This window comes from Artemia franciscana, chromosome 4 (genome assembly GCF_032884065.1).
Source record: "Artemia franciscana chromosome 4, ASM3288406v1, whole genome shotgun sequence".
NCBI lineage: Eukaryota > Metazoa > Arthropoda > Branchiopoda > Anostraca > Artemiidae > Artemia > Artemia franciscana.
The window spans coordinates 62698482-62718525 of NC_088866.1; the positions used below are offsets into that span (position 1 = coordinate 62698482).

Consider the following 20044-nt stretch of genomic DNA (forward strand, 5'->3'; position numbering starts at 1 on the left):
AAGTGGCGTGCCATTGCAAAGCTTTGGTGGGTTGATATTTCTTAAAAGTATTATTGGTACGCCTATTTTTAGTTGTAGCACGTGTGGTGGAAACCCTGAAGGATCTATGGAATTTAAAAATTCAGATGGATAATTAACCGCTTCATTTGGTTCCAAAATACAAATTAACTCCGTAAAACTTGCGAATATACAACATTCTTCGCTGTCAAATTGTCGCTGCATATAAATAGATCGTCAGGTTTACCGACCCTCGAACATGGGAAAAACAATCAGTATTAAGATCTATACCACATTTTTCTAATGATTGACCTTGAGCTTTGTTAATGGTGATTGCAAATGCTAATCGAATTGGGAATTGCAATCTTTTAAATTGAAAAGGCAGATCCGTTGGAGTCATGGGAATGCGAGGAATAAGAACAGCCTCGCCCTCAAAAGGCCCTGTCAAGATTATGGCCTCTATTAGGTTTTCCATTGTTTTTTTTTTCTTTACGGCAAGTCGAGTGCCATCGCAAAGCTTTGGTGGGTTTATATTTCTTAAAAGTATTATTGGTACGTCTATTTTTAGTTGTAGCACGTGTGGTGGAAACCCTGAAAGATCTATGGAATTTAAAAATTCAGATGGATAATTAACCGCTTCATTTGGTTCCAAAACTGTGTCGACTGACTTGTAAAGGACTGCCTGGTCTCGAATCTTGGTCAAAACAATATTGTTGATTTCGTGGACGTCTATATTATTGGGTGCGAGAATCGCTCTTTCACTTAGCCATTTATTATTTTTATAATTTTTTAGAATATTCGGAAATACTTTTTCAATCAATTCATTTTTGGACGTCACTAAATTACAGAAATCAGCAGGTAGTTGTATTCGTCCTGAAATTGATTCTACTGGGAGCTTTCCGTTTCCCATTGTCAGCAATTGATCTGAAAATCTTTTACCAAAGTCATCGTTTTGCAATCGGACACGCATATTTGTAGTTAATTTTAATGTTTTTACGTGTGCCCATAAATTAGAATTTTTCAGGCAAGCATTCATTTCGTCTACAGGAGTTGATCTAGGTATTATAGGTAATGTTTGCCTGAAATCTCCCGCAAGCAATATTAATGTGCTGCCAAAGGGTTTCGACTTCCCTCGCAAATCTTTCAAGCATTGATCCAGAGCCTCGAGCGATTTTTTGTGTGCCATTGTGCACTCATCCCAAATAATAAGTTTGCATTGCTGCAATACTTTACCCATTCCAGATGATTTGGAAATATTGCACGTGGGAGTTTCCGTAGAATGTAAGTTCAGAGGCAATTTCAAAGCGGAATGAGCAGTTCTTCCACCAGGCAGCAATGTCGCGGCTATTCAAGACGACGCAATTGCCAACGCTATATCATTTTTTGATCGAATTGATGCCAGAATCAGTTTTATCACAAACGTTTTACCGGTACCTCCTGGCGCATCCAAAAAGAAAATTTCTCCAACGTTGTTATCGACACAATGCATTATCGTATCATAAATGTCTTTTTGTTCCGACGTTAACTTGGAAATGTTATTTTGTACATACGACAATAGATCCCTCGCACTGTAACTTTGTTCACGATCCAATTCTACACATGTCGAAACAGCAGCGATACGGTTAGGTGAAGGCATTCCCAAATCCTGAAGAGGTTTGTTTGCCATACATACGCACAAATCTTCTATAACAACTAAAGTGTGTTTATAAATTTCTGATGTAAAATCAAAAGTCATATCTGACGTCTCTAACTGTTTTCGATGGAGTATATCTTCGGACATTTTTGACTTATATTTTTCCCATAACTCTGTAGGAGCTGATGGAGAGCAAGTTGTTAAAATGATGCCAAACAATGCACGAATTTGACTTGGGGTTGAAGTTTCGCACGCGTCATTGATGCAGTTATCCCAGTGTTGGTCATTCTCCAATAAATTCAGAGCTTGGCATGCACTACGGTAAGTGTCATGTATAGTACCATTTACAGTCCTCAAATACTCAAAGGATGTTGGACCGGGTACATTCACCAAAAGCAGGCGTAGAAAGAAGCATTCATGTTGATTGGGGTGAACGGTATAGAGTCTTCCTATCGTGGTATCTTTGAAGATGGTAGGTTGGCCGTCGACTGACTTACCCTGTTTTCGACGTTCAAATACTTTATTTTTAGTATTCCACGTGTAATACGAAGGCACTTCAGTATATAGCAGTTTTTTTGCAAAAGAATCATTTTTGCAAAGCGAAAAAAAGCTGTTAATTTTGTATCCGGTGGATTGAGGACTCTTTGTTGCACGTTGGTTTCCGTGAAATAAACACGTTGACCATTCTGTAAATGTACCGCTAAGTGAACAACAGCTGGACTACGTTCATGTATCGGAAATGAAAGAATTCACCAAACAGCTTCATTACTGCTCATGTATCTTCCAGCCTGATATGGTACGATTTCGTCGAAATCTTTGATTTCGGGCTGCAAGCCAAAAACTGCAATGTCACTGCCTTGTTGACGTATTTACATATGTATTTGATTGCCTTTACGGAGTTACAGTATTCAACGTTTATGTGTGCATTAAATGTTTTTGATAATAATGGGGAATATGAAACAACCCACTGGTTATCTACTTCGATGGTGGTACCGTTGCCATTGTAGGATCTTCAGTCATTTTACAATTAGAAATTTCTCTTTCAACGGTCTTCTTACAATTAAAAATTTGTCTTTGAACGATATTCTTAAATACCTATGTCCTGGTCGTCATTTATATTCCCTGTGTCCTGGTCGTCATTTATATTCCCTGTGTCCCGGTCGTCATTTGTGTCCCGGTATCCCAGTCTGTAATTTCTCTTTGAGTGTCCCGGTCGTTATTTATATTCCCTCTGTCCCGGTCGTCATTTGTGTCCCGGTCTGTAATTTCTCTTTGAGTGTTTTTCTTTTTAGTATTTTTTAGTTTTTTACATTTTTTCTTTTTTCAGTTTTCTTTTTCTTCTTTATTTTTCAGCTTCACTATGACATACATATCGCCGAACCTTTGTTTTTTTAACTAAAATCTGGTAGGCATTGATGACCTTATCTAAGTCAAAATCCCAAACCCAATCATCATCGCTATCATTTTCAGTTTTGATATGTTTTGACTCTCGCTGTCCAGGTGGATCTTCATCTAACTGCGCGGTTTTGCGTTCTTTAGCCTCAAGCCTGTTTCCTTGCTGTTCTTTTGATTCCTCGGCACGCTTTCTTTTCTGACTTTCTCTATCAGCAGCAAGTTTTTTGGCATAGACTCTTTGAGCATCTTCATCGGCTTTTGCCATGTAAGTTCATCAGTCATTGTAAACTTAAACATTAATAGATTTCCACGTGAACATATGTCTTAAATATCTTGAATGACGTCACCGTCAAAGCAAAAATGACGACAACTAATTTCATGACGTCAGTGGACACAGAAACATGACGTCACCTGTTGATATAATATATCAACAGTTGTTTGATATAATATACTAAGCACTGTCCAAACTCCTTGTAGCCGACCTTTTTTCGATTCTGACACAAAATAAGAAATTTAATCGGTTGTAAATTAGAAATCGTTTTCTGTGGGGTTACCCGGTGTGTTTTGTCAATACTTAATGTTTATTTTATCACTCTGTTCATAATTTACTTTCTAATAGTTCATGTTTTCTTGTAAATTTTATATTAAGTAGAAAGTTAATGTGGTCTAAGAAGATTTGTACATCCCTTGCTAAGAACTGTTCTAATCGCTGTCTTTTGCAGGATCTTATATCCCTTGTAAACGGAGACCAACCGTCCTGGCTAATAGGAATAAACGAAATAACTGGAACTTTTGGCCTAGAATTATTGGAAATGATCTTGTCAACATACCCAGCAGTTTTCTTCAGTGTAAATAAAATTCAAGGAGTAATGAGTAGTTAAGTTTGAATCTATGAATACCCAGTACTTTGAATGGGGGAAGACGAGGGAGGAGATTTTACATGATAAAAGACTTTTATGTCTTTTTAGCCATAGAATAACTGAAAAGTGTGATGAAGGAGGGCGGACATACTTTGAGTACTGTCGTCGTATATATATATATATATATATATATATATATATATATATATATATATATATATATATATATACTAGCTGTTGGGGTGGCGCTTCGCCCCCCCCTCAAGCCCCCCCGCGCGCGTAAGTCGTTACGCGCCATATTAGTTATGCGCCATTGTAGTTGTGTCCCTGTGTCCCACCTGTGAATATAGATAGATTTATATATGTGTTTCAAACTACGCAAAAATTGCGAAAAAACAACATTCTTGGCTTTCCCATTGTCTGTGCATATGCAAAGCCGTATGTACTAATAATGACGTCATATACAAACGCTCTTTTTACAAACAAACAAACATGCATCCACATAACTCATTTTTATATAGATAGATACAATACAAATTAACTGCGTAAAACTTGCGAATAAAAAACATTCTTCGCAGTCCAATTGTCGCTGCATATAAATACATTGTCAGGTTTACCGACCCTCGAACATGCAACGTACAATTGTCCATGGGAAAAACAATCAGGATTAAGATCTATATCACATTTTTCTAATGATTGACCTTGAGCTTTGTTAATGGTGATTGCAAATACTAATCGAATTGGGAATTGCAATCTTTTAAATTGAAAAAGCAGATCCGTTGGAATCATGGGAATGCGAGGAATAAGAACAGCCTCACCCTCATATGGCCCTGTCAAGATTGTGGCCTCTATTAGGTTTTCCATTGTTTTTTTTTTTTTACGGCAAGTCGCGTGCCATTGCAAAGCTTTGGTGGGTTGATATTTCTTAAAAGTATTATTGGTACGCCTATTTTTAGTTGTAGCACGTGTGGTGGAAACCCTGAAGGATCTATGGAATTTAAAAATTCAGATGGATAATTAACCGCTTCATTTGGTTCCAAAACTGTGTCGACTGACTTGTAAAGGAACCTGGTCTCGAATCTTGTTCAAAACAATATTGTTGATTTCGTGGACGTCTATTTTTTTGGGTACGAGAATCGCTCTTTCACTTAGCCATTTATTATTTTTATAATTTTTTAGAATATTCGGAAATACTTTTTCAATCAATTCATTTTTGGACGTCACTAAATTACAGAAATCAGCAGGTAGTTGTATACGTCCTGAAATTGAGTCTACTGTTTGACCAGAGTCATCGTTTTGCAATCGGACACGCATATTTGTAGTTAATTTTAATATTTTTACGTGTGCCTATAAATTAGAATTTTTTAGGCAAGCATTCATTTCGTCTGCAGGAGTTAAACTACGTAAAAATTGCGAATATACAACATTCTTGGCTTTCCCATTGTCTCTGCATATACAAAGCCGTATGTACTAATAATGACATCATATGCAAACGCTCTTTTTACAAACAAACAAACATGCATACATACAACTCGATTTTATATAGATAGATAGATAGATAAAATACAAATTAACTGCGTAAAACTTGCGAATATACAACATTCTTCGCTGTCCAATTGTAGATTGTCAGGTTTACCGACCCTCGAACATGCAACGTACAATTGTCAATGGGAAAAACAATCAGTATTAAGATCTATACCACATTTTTCTAATGATTGACCTTGAGCTTTGTTAATGGTGATTGCAAATGCTAATCGAATTGGGAATTGCAATCTTTTAAATTGAAAAGGCAGATCCGTTGGAATCTTGGGAATGCGAGGAATAAGAACAGCCTCACCCTCCAAAGGCCCTGTCAAGATTGTGGCCTCTATTAGGTTTTCCATTGTTTTTTTACGGCAGGTCGAGTGCCATAGCAAAGCTTTGGTGGGTTTATATTTCTTAAAAGTATTATTGGTAGGCCTATTTTTAGTTGTAGCACGTGTGGTGGAAACCCTGAGAATAATATCTCGAGGGAAAAACTGATCACCGACCATAACGATGGCCACTTCGTCGATACTTGGAGCATTGTATCTACGCACATGTTGGCCAGGAGGCGTTTTGTCAGCGGAAATAACAATTTTATGCGTATAAGTAGGCATCAAATCGATGGCTGTTTTGAACAGACGCACTAAATTATTATTTTCGTGGAAAAGATGTTGTAATTGGGAAACGATTGTCCTTTCAATGTTGGGAGAAATTTCGCAACGTGCATTCAATTCAGAATTTCTATCACTGATGAAGTACAATTGTAAAAATTTATGATTCTCGCCTGAGAATGGTAGAAGAGACCCTGCTCTATGATAAATTTGCCCTTTTACTTTGAAAGTAGACATAAATTGATCTGGATTTTCAATTTGGGCTCCACACGACATCATTTGGAAACATGAGTTGTATTTTCTGATTCATTTATATTCCTTATGTCCCGGTGTCCCGGTCGTCATTTATATCCCCCTGTTTTATATCCCGCTTATTTTTCAGTTTTTTTCTTTTTTTAGTTTTTTTTTTTACTTTTTTAGTTCTTTTAGTTTTTACGTTTTTTAGTTTTTTTTAGTTTTTTAGATGAATTTTTTTTAGTTTTTTACCTTTTTTTCTTTTTAGTTTTTATTGGTTTTTACCCTTTTTTTATCTTTTTATCTTTTTTTTATTTTTATTTTTATTTTTAATTTTATTAGTATTCTTTTTCTCTTCTATTTTTCATTTTTCCTTTTTTTAGTTTTTTTTTTAGTTTTTAGTTTTTTAAGTTTTTTCCTTTTTTTAGTTTCTTTAGTTTTTTTTAGTTTTTCGGCTTTTTATTTTTTTATTAGTTTTTAGTTTTTTTTGTAGTTTTGCCTTTTTTTAGTTTTTTCAGTTTTTTTTTTTTAGTTTTTTACCTTTTTTAGCCTAACCAGGATTTGAACCTGGGACCTTCATTCACTGTTCTGACACCCTCTCTCACCGAGTGACTATTCCAGCATGTTTATTTTGGTGTTTTAAATGGTATATTATTAACCAAATTAATGTATTTTACAATATACTAAGCATCGTCATAACAAAAATGACGGCAACTAATTTCATGACGTCAGCCGAAACATGACGTCACCTGATCCACAGATCCACAGACCCAGAGATCCACAGACAACTTATTTTTATATATATATATATATATATATATATATATATATATATATATATATATATATATATATATGTATATATATATATATATATATATATATATATATATATATATATATATATAATATAAGTTGTGTGTCTGTCTGTCAGGTGACGTCATGTTTATGGGTCGACTGACGTCATGAAGTTAGTTGTCGTCATTTTTGCTATGACGGTGACGGCATTAAAGATATTTAAGACATATATGTTCACGTAGAAATCTATTAATGTTTAAGTTTAAAATGACTGATGAACTTACAATGGCAAAAGCCGATGAAGATGCTCAAAGAGTCTATGCCAAAAAACTTGCTGTTGATAGAAAAAGTCAGAAAAGAAAGCGTGCCGAGGAATCAAAAGAACAGCAAGGAAACAGGCTTGAGGCTAAAGAACGCAAAACCGCGCAGTTAGATGAAGATCCACCTGGACAGCGAGAGTCAAAACATATCAAAACTGAAAATGATAGCGATGATGATTGGGTTTGGGATTTTGACTTGGATAAGGTCATCAATGCCTACCAGATTTTAGTTAAAAAAAAACAAAGGTTCGGCGATATGTATTTCATAGTGAAGCTGAAAAATAAAGAAGAAAAAGAAAACTGAAAAAGGAAAAAATGTAAGAAACTAAAAAATACTAAAAAGAAAAAACACTCAAAGAGAAATTACAGACCGGGACACAAATGACGACCGGGACAAAGGGAATATAAATAACGACCGGGACACTCAAAGAGAAATTACAGACTGGGATACCGGGACACAAATGACGACTGGGACACAGGGAATATAAATGACGACCAGGACACAGGTATTTAAGAATATCGTTCAAAGACATATTTTTAATTGTAAGAAGACCGTTGACAGAGAAATTTGTAATTGTAAAATGACTGAAGAACCTACAATGGCAAGAAGAAAAAGAAAACTGAAAAAAGAAAAAACGTAAAAAACTAAAAAATACTAAAAAGAAAAAAACACTCAAAGAGAAATTACAGACCGGGACACAAATGACGACCGGGACAGAGGGAATATAAATGACGACCAGGACACAGGTATTTAAGAATATCGTTCAAAGACAAATTTTTTATTGTAAGAAGACCGTTGAAAGAGAAATTTCTAATTGTAAAATGACTGAAGAACCTACAATGGTAACACCCGAGGAAGCTGCTCAAAACGAATGTATTCAAGCCGAAGTAGCTGAGTTGGTAAAGCGTTATGTTTCAGGTTTTAGGTCCGAGAGGCTCCAGGTTTGAACCTTGGCTTTAAAAGGTAAAGGTAAAGGATACGGCATTAGACTTTACAGTCCCTACCGGCGGTGCTGATCTCCGTTTCTTGGCCCTTCAGCCAGGAAGTGCAATGGGGGGTTGGGGGGCCAGCCATCCTGTGCTTTCACACACCCTTCCTGTTTACCTTCCCCAGATTTCTCCAGGTACCCATTTAGAGCTGGGTCGACTCTGGCTAAGCTTACAGAGTCACGCCACTGACCCCCGTCCCAACTGAAGAATTGGTAATACAAAAGAAGAAAAAAACTAAAAATGACACAAATGACGACCGGGACACAGGGAATATAAAATGATGACCGGGAATCACAAAGAGAAATTACAGACTGGGACGCCCGGACACAAATCATGACGGGAACACAGGGAATATAAATGACGACCGGGACACAGGGACACAACTACAACGGGGACGATTCTTCGAATAGAAATTACAGACCGGGACACCGGGACACAAATGACGACCGGGACACTCAAAAAGAAATTACAAACTGGGACACCGGGATACAAATGACGACCGGGACACAGGGACACATCATTAGAATAATGAGTTATAGATCTGAATACGGATTGTTTTTCCCATGGATAATTATATGTTGCATATTCAAGAGTCAGTAAACCTGAAAATCTATTTATATGCTCAGACAATGGGACACAGGGACACATCATTAGAATAATACAAGCAAAGGTCACAAACCCCTCTTTACTAAAGATGATTGTAGCCTAACAGAAGATTATTGCTTACAAGTCCCCTATTAAATAAAAAAACTAATTTTTTTAGCTGAAAGTAAGGAGCGACATTAAAACTTAAAACGAACAGAAATTACTCCGTATATGAAATGAGTTGTCCACTCCGCAATGCCTCGCTCTTTGCGCTAAAGCTTTTAATTGTTTTAAAAAGTAGAATTGTGGCAAAGAGTCAAACTTTAGCGTAAAGAGCGAGGGATTGCGGAGGGGACAACTTATTTCATATACGGAGTAATTTCTGTTCGTTTTATGTTTTAATGTCGCTCCTTACTTTCAGCTAAAAAAATTAGTTTTTTTTATTTAATTTTTGAACGTTTTGAAATTAATGCATGTTTGGTTTTGGCTCTCTGCACATAAATTGTTGAAATGAAATTTGTATATTAATTCTTTTTTGGCTAAATGGCTTTCTCTTAGTTTTGATCAGACGAATTTGAGAAATAACGGGTGGAGAAGGAGGCCTAGCTGCCCTCCAATTTTTCGGTTACTTAAAAAGGCAAATAGAACTTTCAATTTTTGACGAACGTTTTTATTAGTAAAAAGTATACGTAACTTAAGAATTAACTTACGCAACAAACTTTCATAACCCTATACTTTTATTATGTATACGAGGGGGTTTGTACCCTCGTTAATACCTCGCTCTTTACACAAAATCGTAAGTTTAGTCCCAATTCTTTAAGAATGACCCCTGAATCAGAAAGGCCGTAGAATAAATAGTTGAAATTACTAAAAATACTTTAGCATAAAGAGCAAGGTATTTATCTCCTCCTAAATACCTCGCTCTTTATTCTTAAGTATTTTTAGAACCCCTCATATGCGTAATAATCTCTGTTCGTTTTAAGTTTCAATGCTACTTCTTCCTTTCATTTGAAAAAAAAAACGTTTTCATATTTATTGTGTTGCGGAGCAACACTACTGCTTTCGTAGATTTATTTTTTTTTTTTTCACTGTGATCAGCGACCTGTAGCTCCAAAGTGGTAAGAGTTAAAAATTTGAGATTTTTCAGAGGGAAGAAAAACGTGAAACAGAGAAAAAAGTTCCTAAAATTTCTAACAGTTTTCCATAAAAAAAAATAAAACTGTTTTTTTCTTAGAAACTGTGCGTTCGATGTTTGGCGTCAAGTTAAGACGACCCTAGCTTCGGAAATAATTTTTTTAGAAATACAGTTATGCTGAAATCATGCAGAACTTTCATTTGTCTCTTCGAGAACCGGAGCACGAAATTCCGTAGCTCTTACAGATTTCCCAGAAATAATTCAGGAAAAGTCCATCTCGTTTCGATTTTTTTTTGAATTTTCTCAAATTTTCGATTTTGATGTTTCTTATATTTTTATCGAGTAGTGCCATGAAAAGTATGCAAGAAGAAGTGAAGTGTTCTATATACCAAGTTGCTTCGTTCTCTAAGAAATAATTTCCGAGGTTTCGACGTTCTAGAGGTAGCTTCTGTTCTGGACTAGCTAGAATTTTTTTTTCCAACGCGGTTCGACAGGTCTTGATTTCCTAACAACTGGAGCTTACAATAGTTTCTCCAAAATAAAATTCCTTCTTTGGGATTTTCTATTTGGAAGTTTTGTCATGCCCTCGGGACAATTTAAATTTTTTGGTGAAATTGGTTTGTTTTATATTTTCCTAGTTTAGACCATCAAAAGTTAAGCAGAAAACTATAAGACGTTATTTCTGTATCTCTTTCAGATTTCCCGGAAATAATTCCCGAAATGTGCGTCTCGAAACATAATACTTCGAATTGGCGTCAAGTTAAGACGGCCCTAGTTTCGGAAGTGAACGTATTAGAGATAAAATAATTCTCGTTTATTTCTGGACCAGCTAAACATTTTACCAAACTCAGTTTATTAGGAGCTCGAAATAAAACCATATCAAGGATGCTTCAAGATAACAATCGAAGCCGCATTAGAAAAATGTCCTCTGAAGGACATAAAGGAGACTGTTGCTCCACAACTGTGTCCCGTAGGGCACAGTTGCACGTGTTGCTCCGCAAATGTGCCCTAAGGAACAGGGCACAGTTGCTGCAACACTTCCCGTTGCACAGGCAACGGAGGTCTAGTTTTTCATTGTTTTCTTATAGTAATGCTAGAGAATACTGCGTCCATGTCATTGAATTTTTCTTCCCCCATGACAGATTCCTCCAAGGAAAGATCCTCCAACATAACCCCCTCTCCTCAGCTCCACCCCGAACAAAATGAAATCCCCCTGAAAACGTCTGTAAACTTCCCAATAACCATTACTATATGTAAACACTGGTCAAAGTTTGTAACTTGCAGCCCCTCCCCCAGGGATTGTGGGGGAGTAAGTCATCCCCGAAGACATAGTTATTATGGTTTTTGACTATGCTGAACAAAATGGCTATCTCAAAATTTTGATCTGTTGACTTTGGGAAAAAATGAGTGTGGGAGGGGGCCTAGCTGCCCTCCAGTTTTTTTGGTCACTTAAAAAGGGCACTAGAACTTTTCATTTCCGTTAGAATGAGCCCTCTTGCGACATTCAAGGACCACTTGACCCCTACAATGACCCCTGGGAAAAAAAACGAAAAAAAAAACAAATAAACACGCACCCGTGATTTGTCTTCTGGCAAAAAACACGAAATTCCACATTTTTGTAGATAGGAGCTTGAAAATTCTACAGCAGGGTTCTCTGATACGCTGAATCCGATGGTGTCATTTTCGTTAAGATCCTACGACTTTTAGGGGGTGTTTCCCCCTATTTTCCTAAATAAGGCAAATTTTCTCAGGCTCGTAACTTTTGATGGGTAAGACTAAACTTGATGAAACTTATATATTTTAAATCAGCATTAAAATGCGATTCTTTTGATGTAGCTATTGATATCAAAATTCAATTTTTTAGAGTTTTGGTTACTATTGAGCCGGGTCGCTCCTTACTACAGTTCGTTACCACGAACTGTTTGACATGTCTTACCACTGGAACCAACTCGGTCTTATCATCAAATACACTGGAAACAAATAATAGGTATACCAAATAGCAAAATTTGCAAACCCCTCACTGCCAAAAATGATTATGAGCTAACAGCTGACCTTTTCTTACAAGTCCCCTTTATGTCTCACAATTGGTATCGGCTTATTTTTGGTTTCAGTGTGTACCCTACTACTGAAGTTGTCAACCCCTTGAAACTTTCAAACTAGTATATCTCATGAAGGAATTTTTGTTTCGAAAAATGGATGACACATACTTCGATCAGCTCATCAAGAGCTATTGATTGACGTCGAAAAAATTATATCTGTCTTAGTTCAAAAGTTGATTTTTTGCCGTAGGCCAACTTTCTAACGTCAGCTCCAGTTTCTTTAGCAATGACAGGATTTTTAAAGTTTAAGAAGTACATCTGGTAACATTTCTCTACCTCAATCCCAAGTCCGAAAAAACAATGATAACCTAGCGAAAATCACGGCAGCACTTTCGGACCCGTGGAAAATGCCGCTTTTTTGCTTCTGTAAATGTTTCTATTTATCACTCAAAGAAGACATACTGGCTGTGGGGCTGCGTTACTGCCGCATATATTTAACACTTATAGATTTTAGTCCATCCTCAATTTGAAACTGGTGCCTGCCTACTTGCCTACTAGAACGGAGCTTTCCACTCGAAAGCAGAAAAATGGTTTGATGAGACAAAAGCTTGGCTGCTCATCTTCAGATACTCCTCTCTGACATAGGCTACATAATTCCAATTCACTTCGCACACCATAGGCTCTTGCTCGTGGACAAGCAAAAACCATCCTTTTTGGCCCCAGGCAAGAGTTCTGCGGAGCTTTCCAAAATGTAATGCCATATTCATTAATCCGGCCTGAGGTCCACACTTTCCGTAAAAACAGCACAGTTTAGACCCTTACCAGTGTCCAGGAATAAGCCGACATCGGTGGCATAAAAAAAAACGGGAGAAAACCAAAGTGTTACTCTCGCTACACAAAAATTCTACTGAAAATTCTAAAATCGATGTTTCAAAAAGAAGATACAGACTTCTGAAAAAATATAACAGGACAGCAGCAGATCTAGGGGAAGCACTAATATTCTCCCCCCCCCCCCTGCAAAGATTTTTTGTCATATCCTCATTTTTTCTTTTTCACAACCTTTTAATAAACTTGTCAATTCGGTCAATTATTGGTGCGCTTATCAAATTGCCCCTCCCCCACCCATCCTGAGATTATGCTGTAGATGTCCCTTTACAACGGGACTCTCTGGATGGGAAAAGGAAAGTAAGACAAGCTTTGTTTTTTATTGTGGCTGAGGTAAGAGAAACTAGTTGGAATCTGGTTTGTTTTGGGTAAGGATGAAGGCTTGGATTTACCCCCTCCTCCTCACTTCAACTTTATTATTTTTAGGAAATCATCTCTTTACATCTCAATAGACTAGCATTTCTTGTCTTAATTCTCCAGCACAGATCAGATTGACTTTGATCAGGGGTTGGCCTAAAGGAGCTTTTCAGGGGTTAGACACTCCATTTTGAAAGGCTAGACTCGCAGAAGAATACTTCCATAATTAGAAACCTTAACTTCAATTTAGTTGTCAAAAAAAATGTTATCCTCACAAATGATTAATTATTGCAAATTTTCTCGGTTTAAAAACGAGAAATTAGAAAATGAGTGCGTCATCTCCTCTTTGGTGTATTATCCTCCATGTATTATTCTTATTTCCTACAGAATAATCAGTGTTAAACTCTTCATACATTTCATTTTTTTCAAATCTTTAAATCTCTGTGTACTTTTCTGTATTACAAAAATAAAATTATTAGTTTACATTTGAAATTTCATCCCTAGAGACACAAAAAAAAACAAAGTTCCTAATTGGCCCATTTCATAAAAGGTGCAATTCTTTTAACCCAAGAAAATCAATCTGATATTAAAGTTCCATATCTAAGGTAATAAAATGAAAATGAGGTTCTTATACATGGCAAAAAGTGAATTGTTTTCATCAGGGATATGAGAAATTTTAAAGGAGCTGTTACTCGTCAAAATTTGGAGCAGGAACACAATTAACTGAGAGCAGAAGAGATTGTAAGCAATTAGATACCGTAGTTTTTAATTTGAAAATTCCTTTTCGTTGATCCAAGACATGTACGTCTTACCACGTAATGCTTGGTCATATGAAAAACTTGACATTCGCTTCCATGCAGATAAAAGAGAGGGATAGAGGGGAGAATTATTAAAAAATTAGAGGATTCTTTTTAGGTTTTTTAAACTCTGTCTTACTTTAGAAATTTTAAAACTTTTATCTGTAATGAGATTCCAATATTCTCAATCTTCTTCTAATAATTATATGATTTGTAGGTTATAATAATTATATGGTCTGCATTTATCTTTTTTTTTTGTCCAAACTTTTACATATAATGTCATATTTTCCGATATGATAATTACAATTTTTTTTTTAAATGTACGTAATGTCGATTTTGATCTTGTGTATTAAATGAATATTTTGGCAAGTGATATGGTAAGTGAATCGTTAAATAAGCACCAGAGTGCACATTTAGGAGAAAAAATGATTTGAATGTGGTATATGCAAGCAGATATAATCTTACTCAGTTTACTTGAATGTACCCATTTTAATGTGGGGAATGGAGCAGAGCATTTTCATTTTAGTTGACCTTAAGTAATAACGAAGCAACCAGTTCTAGAACAAAAAAACTGCTAGCTCATATATTAGAATGTATATTTTTGTCAAACTAGTCATTTTTATTGACAAAAATATATAGATAAAGAATTATAACTGCCCTATACAAGCTAATCTCATATATAAATCAGAGCTTTAACAATTAGGACTTTCAGAAATCTGAATAAGGGCCTTGAAATACACAAAGGAGCGATTGCATGTTTATGGATGAGTTTTCAGGTAATCTTCGCCATTTTTACCTTCAATAGAGACCTTTGTAAGAATCCATAACTAAAAGACACAAGCGTTTATATTGCAGAAAATACTTCTTTTCGTATATTTTTTCCTCATTATTAAGTTTTTTTTAAGCAATTAAGACATCTTAAAGTATTTGATTATGGAAGGATAGTAAAAAAAAGTGAGATCTTTACAAATCTTAATATATCAATTTTTCTTTTAAATGCATTTGCATTTTATAATGCATATAATTTTTCACATTATATGCATTTGAAAAATTTACTCTATTAGCAGAGATTCGGGAAAACTAATTGAAGCTCCAATGACCACCCTAATCTGTGAAAATATGGCTGCATAAAGCAATAATAGCCTGTTGGTCAGTACAGTTAGAATGATATAGTACAATGGTGTAATCTGTTACTTGCAAGCGAAATGACGTCATTTTGAGTCAAAACAATTTAGAAGGGGGAAAACATCATAGGAGCTCAAAAGTTGTGACATCATGTTTCCTATAAATATCACAGATAGGAACAAAGTGTTTTATATGCGTTTGAGTTACAGTAGGAAATGTTTAAAAAAAAAAAAAAAACAGTTGATAGATATTTACGTTCATCCAGCTTGAAGAATGTTTCAATGAAAGAGAAGAAAGAAGGAGACACTGAAAGGCAGATGGTAAGCACAAGTTTCTTTGAGGCGGTACGTGAGGGAGATATAAAAAGAGCAAAGGAGCTAATCATCACTTTTGGGCTGTCTTACTCAAAAGAATGGTTAGATGGATATGCATTACTTCGTGAAGCTTTGATCAACAATCATTTAGCTATTGCTAAATTACTCTTACATCACGACTGTAGAGTTAAAATTAAATATAAAGCGTGTTCTGATACACCACTTCATTTGGCAGTTGTTTGTGGTGATATAGAAGTTATTAAGATGATTTTGGATAAAGGTGCTAGAATTAATGCAAAAAACAGACTAAAAGATGGCATAAGTCCACTTCATTTGGCAGCTTCTAGTGGACACATACAAATTGTTGATTGTCTTTTGAAGCATGGGGCTGATATTGCTGAAACGAACAATTATGGTGTAAATCCACTTCATTTAGCAGCTGATAGTGGACACACACAAATTGTTGATTGTCTTTTGAAACATGTGGCTTCAAATCCAAGTCATTTAGGAGCTTGTAGAGTACCCCCACGATGTATTGATTGTCTGTTGAAGCATACGAGATATATTAATTTAAAGAACAATTATGGTTCAACTCCACTTCATTTAGCAGCTTATAGAGGACACACACAAGTTGTTGTGTGTCTTTTGAAGCACGGGGCTAGTGTTTACGAAACAGAAAAACATGGTACAAGTCCACTTCATTTAGCAGCTCATAGTGGAAACACACAAATTGTTGATTGTCTTTTGAAACATGTGGCTTCAAATCCAAGTCATTTAGGAGCTTGTAGAGTACCCCCACGATGTATTGATTGTCTGTTGAACCATACGAGATATATTAATTTAAAGAACAATTATGGTTCAACTCCACTTCATTTAGCAGCTTATAGAGGACACACACAAGTTGTTGTGTGTCTTTTGAAGCACGGGGCTAGTGTTTACGAAACAGAAAAACATGGTACAAGTCCACTTCATTTAGCAGCTCATAGTGGAAACACACAAATTGTTGATTGTCTTTTGAAGCAAAAGGCTGTTATTGATGAAAAAAACAATGATGGTTCAAGTCCACTTCATTTTGCAGCTTATGGAGGTCACACACAATGTGTTGATTATCTCTTGAAGCATGGGGTTGATATTAATGTAAAGAACAATGATGGTTCCAATCCACTTCATTTAGCAGCTTATAGAGGACACGCACAAGTTGTTGATTATCTTTTGAAGCAAGGGGCTAGTGTTGACGAAAGAGAAATAGATGGTGAAAGTCCACTTCATTTAGCAGCTTCTAGTGGACACACACAAATTGTTGATTGTCTTTTGAAACATGGGGCTGATATTAATGTAAAGAACAATGATGGTTCCAATCCACTTCATTTAGCAGCTTATAGAGGACACACACAAGTTGTTGATTATCTTTTGAAGCACGGGGCTAGTGTTGACGAGATGAAAAAAGATGGTACAAGTCCACTTCATTTAGCAGCTTATGGAGGACACACACAATGTGTTGATTGTCTCTTGAAGCATGGGGCTGATATTAATGTAAAGGACAATGATGGTTCCAATCCACTTCATTTAGCAGCTTATAGAGGACACACACAAGTTGTTGATTATCTTTTGAAGCACGGGGCTAGTGTTGACGAAAGAGAAATAGATGGTACAAGTCCACTTCATTTAGCAGCTTCTGGAGGACACACACAAATTGTTGACTGTCTTTTGAAGCATGGGGCTGCTGCAAATATACGAAAAAATAATGGTACAAGTCCACTTCATTTAGCAGCTTCTAGTGGACACACACAAATTGTTGATTGTCTTTTGAAACATGGGGCTGATATTAATGTAAAGAACAATGATGGTTCCAATCCACTTCATTTAGCAGCTTATAGAGGACACACACAAGTTGTTGATTATCTTTTGAAGCAAGGGGCTAGTGTTGACGAAAGAGAAATAGATGGTACAAGTCCACTTCATTCAGCAGCTTCTAGTGGACACACACAAATTGTTGATTGTCTTTTGAAACATGGGGCTGATATTAATGTAAAGAACAATGATGGTTCCAATCCACTTCATTTAGCAGCTTATAGAGGACACACACAAGTTGTTGATTATCTTTTGAAGCAAGGGGCTAGTGTTGACGAAAGAGAAATAGATGGTACAAGTCCACTTCATTTAGCAGCTTCTAGTGGACACACACAAATTGTTGATTGTCTTTTGAAACATGGGGCTGATATTGATATAAAAAAAAATGATGTTACAAGTCCACTTCATTTAGCAGCTTTTAGAGGACGTAAACAAATTGTTGACTGCCTTTTGAAGCACGGGGCTAATATTGACGAAAGGGAAAAAGATGGTAAAAGTCCGCTTCATTTAGCAGCTTCTACAGGACACACACAAATTGTTGATTGTCTTTTGAGGCATGGGGCAGATATTGATGTAAAAAGCAATGATGGTACAAGTCCACTTCATTTAGCAGCTTCTATAGGAAGCAAACAAATTGTTGACTACCTTTTGAAGCACGGGGCTAATATTGACGAAAGAAAAAAAGATGGTACGAGTCCACTTCATTTAGCAGCTTCTGGAGGACACACACAAATTGTTGACTGTCTTTTGAAGCATGGGGCTGCTGCAAATATACGAAAAAATAATGGTTCAAGTCCTCTTCATGAAGCTGCTTCAAAAGGATGCTCGAAAAGTGTGAAATTGTTGCTAAAATTTGGTGCGAGAGTTAATTCTAGAGACGAAAATGAAAGAACTGCCCTTCATTATGCTTGTTCAGAAGGGAGACTCGAAGCTGTTGAAACACTTATTGAGTTTGGATCTGACATAAATGTTATTAGTAAACACAGTTTTACAGCTTTTCATGAGGCTGCTGACCTGCTATTCGAACTTAGGAAATCACATATCATAGATATCAGATACCTTAGATATTGTAGAATTATTATTCACCACATAATTAAAATGATAGCGACAAATTTATATGTATGTGAAGACAATCAGATAAGTTTTGAACATATTTCAGAGCTTGCTGATGAAAGCTTCGATGATTTTCAGTCTCAATGCGTAAGAGAGCTAGATAATATGAGGAGGAAGAAAATTCCATATTCCAACACATCATTTTATGGAATTTTAGTGAAAGGAGAAAGCTCGTTTGCAGCATTTATGAGGAATAAAAGTGTAATTGAGTTTTTTAAAACGGCTAACTATGAAATAGAATTTCCATTATATGCTAGCATACTAAGAAGTCATTTCAGAAAGGGTATGAAAAGGAATGAATTAGTTGAACTGGCCAAAAGAAGTTTTAATCAAATCATTAAGAACTTAACTGAGTTGCCGTATGTATGTATTGAAAAAATATTTAGCCATCTAAGCAATGAGGACTTGGAAAATTTGAAAGATGTATTTTAGCCTCATTGGGTTAGTTAAGGAGGAATGGAAAAATTTACAGCTCCTGTCATGATTCTGTCGCTATAGCAATTGAATTATTATTTTAAGAGTTCGTTGGCAATTTTGAAAAGTATTTCTGTCAAATAAAGGGAGCAATAAAATTGAAAAACAGCATATACTGCAAATTAATGTAGTTGAACACATTTCCTTAATAATCGTTATTTTGTTTGTTTTATCTCGTATGCAAATTATTGTAAATCTAAATGTCTTTGAAATAAATTGTTTTCTTTTTACCTGGCTTTTAGTTTGATAAAAGATTTATGCTAGGGCAATTTTGCCACCATTGTTTAATAATAATGTGATTGCACACCAAAAAAAGGCTAGAATTAGTTTTAGAGTTTTGGACTTTTCTATTTTACATTATGCTGATGATATCCTGAATTTAAGCATAACTGTATCTGTTGAGGATACTTTTTCTTTGCTAAGTAGGGAAGATGCCAAAATTGGTAAAAATGTCAATGTTTCGAAGAACGAGCTCCAAAATTAGCCAAAAGCGAGGTGCTTTTGGCAAATCTATCAGTGATGTTGGATGCGTTGGATTACCCGGTGTGTTTTGTCAATACTTAATGTTTATTTTATCACTCTGTTCATAATTTACTTTCTAATAGTTCATGTTTTCTTGTAAATTTTATATTAAGTAGAAAGTTAATGTGGTCTAAGAAGATTTGTACATCCCTTGCTAAGAACTGTTCTAATCGCTGTCTTTTGCAGGATCTTATATCCCTTGTAAACGGAGACCAACCGTCCTGGCTAATAGGAATAAACGAAATAACTGGAACTTTTGGCCTAGAATTATTGGAAATGATCTTGTCAACATACCCAGCAGTTTTCTTCAGTGTAAATAAAATTCAAGGAGTAATGAGTAGTTAAGTTTGAATCTATGAATACCCAGTACTTTGAATGGGGGAAGACGAGGGAGGAGATTTTACATGATAAAAGACTTTTATGTCTTTTTAGCCATAGAATAACTGAAAAGTGTGATGAAGGAGGGCGAACATCCTTTGAGTACT

General features: G+C 35.8%; 1 protein-coding gene across 1 annotated transcript; it reads left to right on the top strand.

Annotated features, from left to right (window-relative positions):
- The first annotated feature begins 11640 nt into the window (after window positions 1–11640).
- LOC136026701 (serine/threonine-protein phosphatase 6 regulatory ankyrin repeat subunit A-like) lies at window positions 11641–19256 on the top strand. The gene has a single exon (XM_065703455.1). The coding sequence runs from the start codon at window positions 15501–15503 to the stop codon at window positions 18993–18995; it is 3495 nt and encodes a 1164-aa protein (XP_065559527.1). The 5' UTR covers window positions 11641–15500; the 3' UTR covers window positions 18996–19256.
- The last annotated feature ends 788 nt before the right edge of the window (window positions 19257–20044 follow it).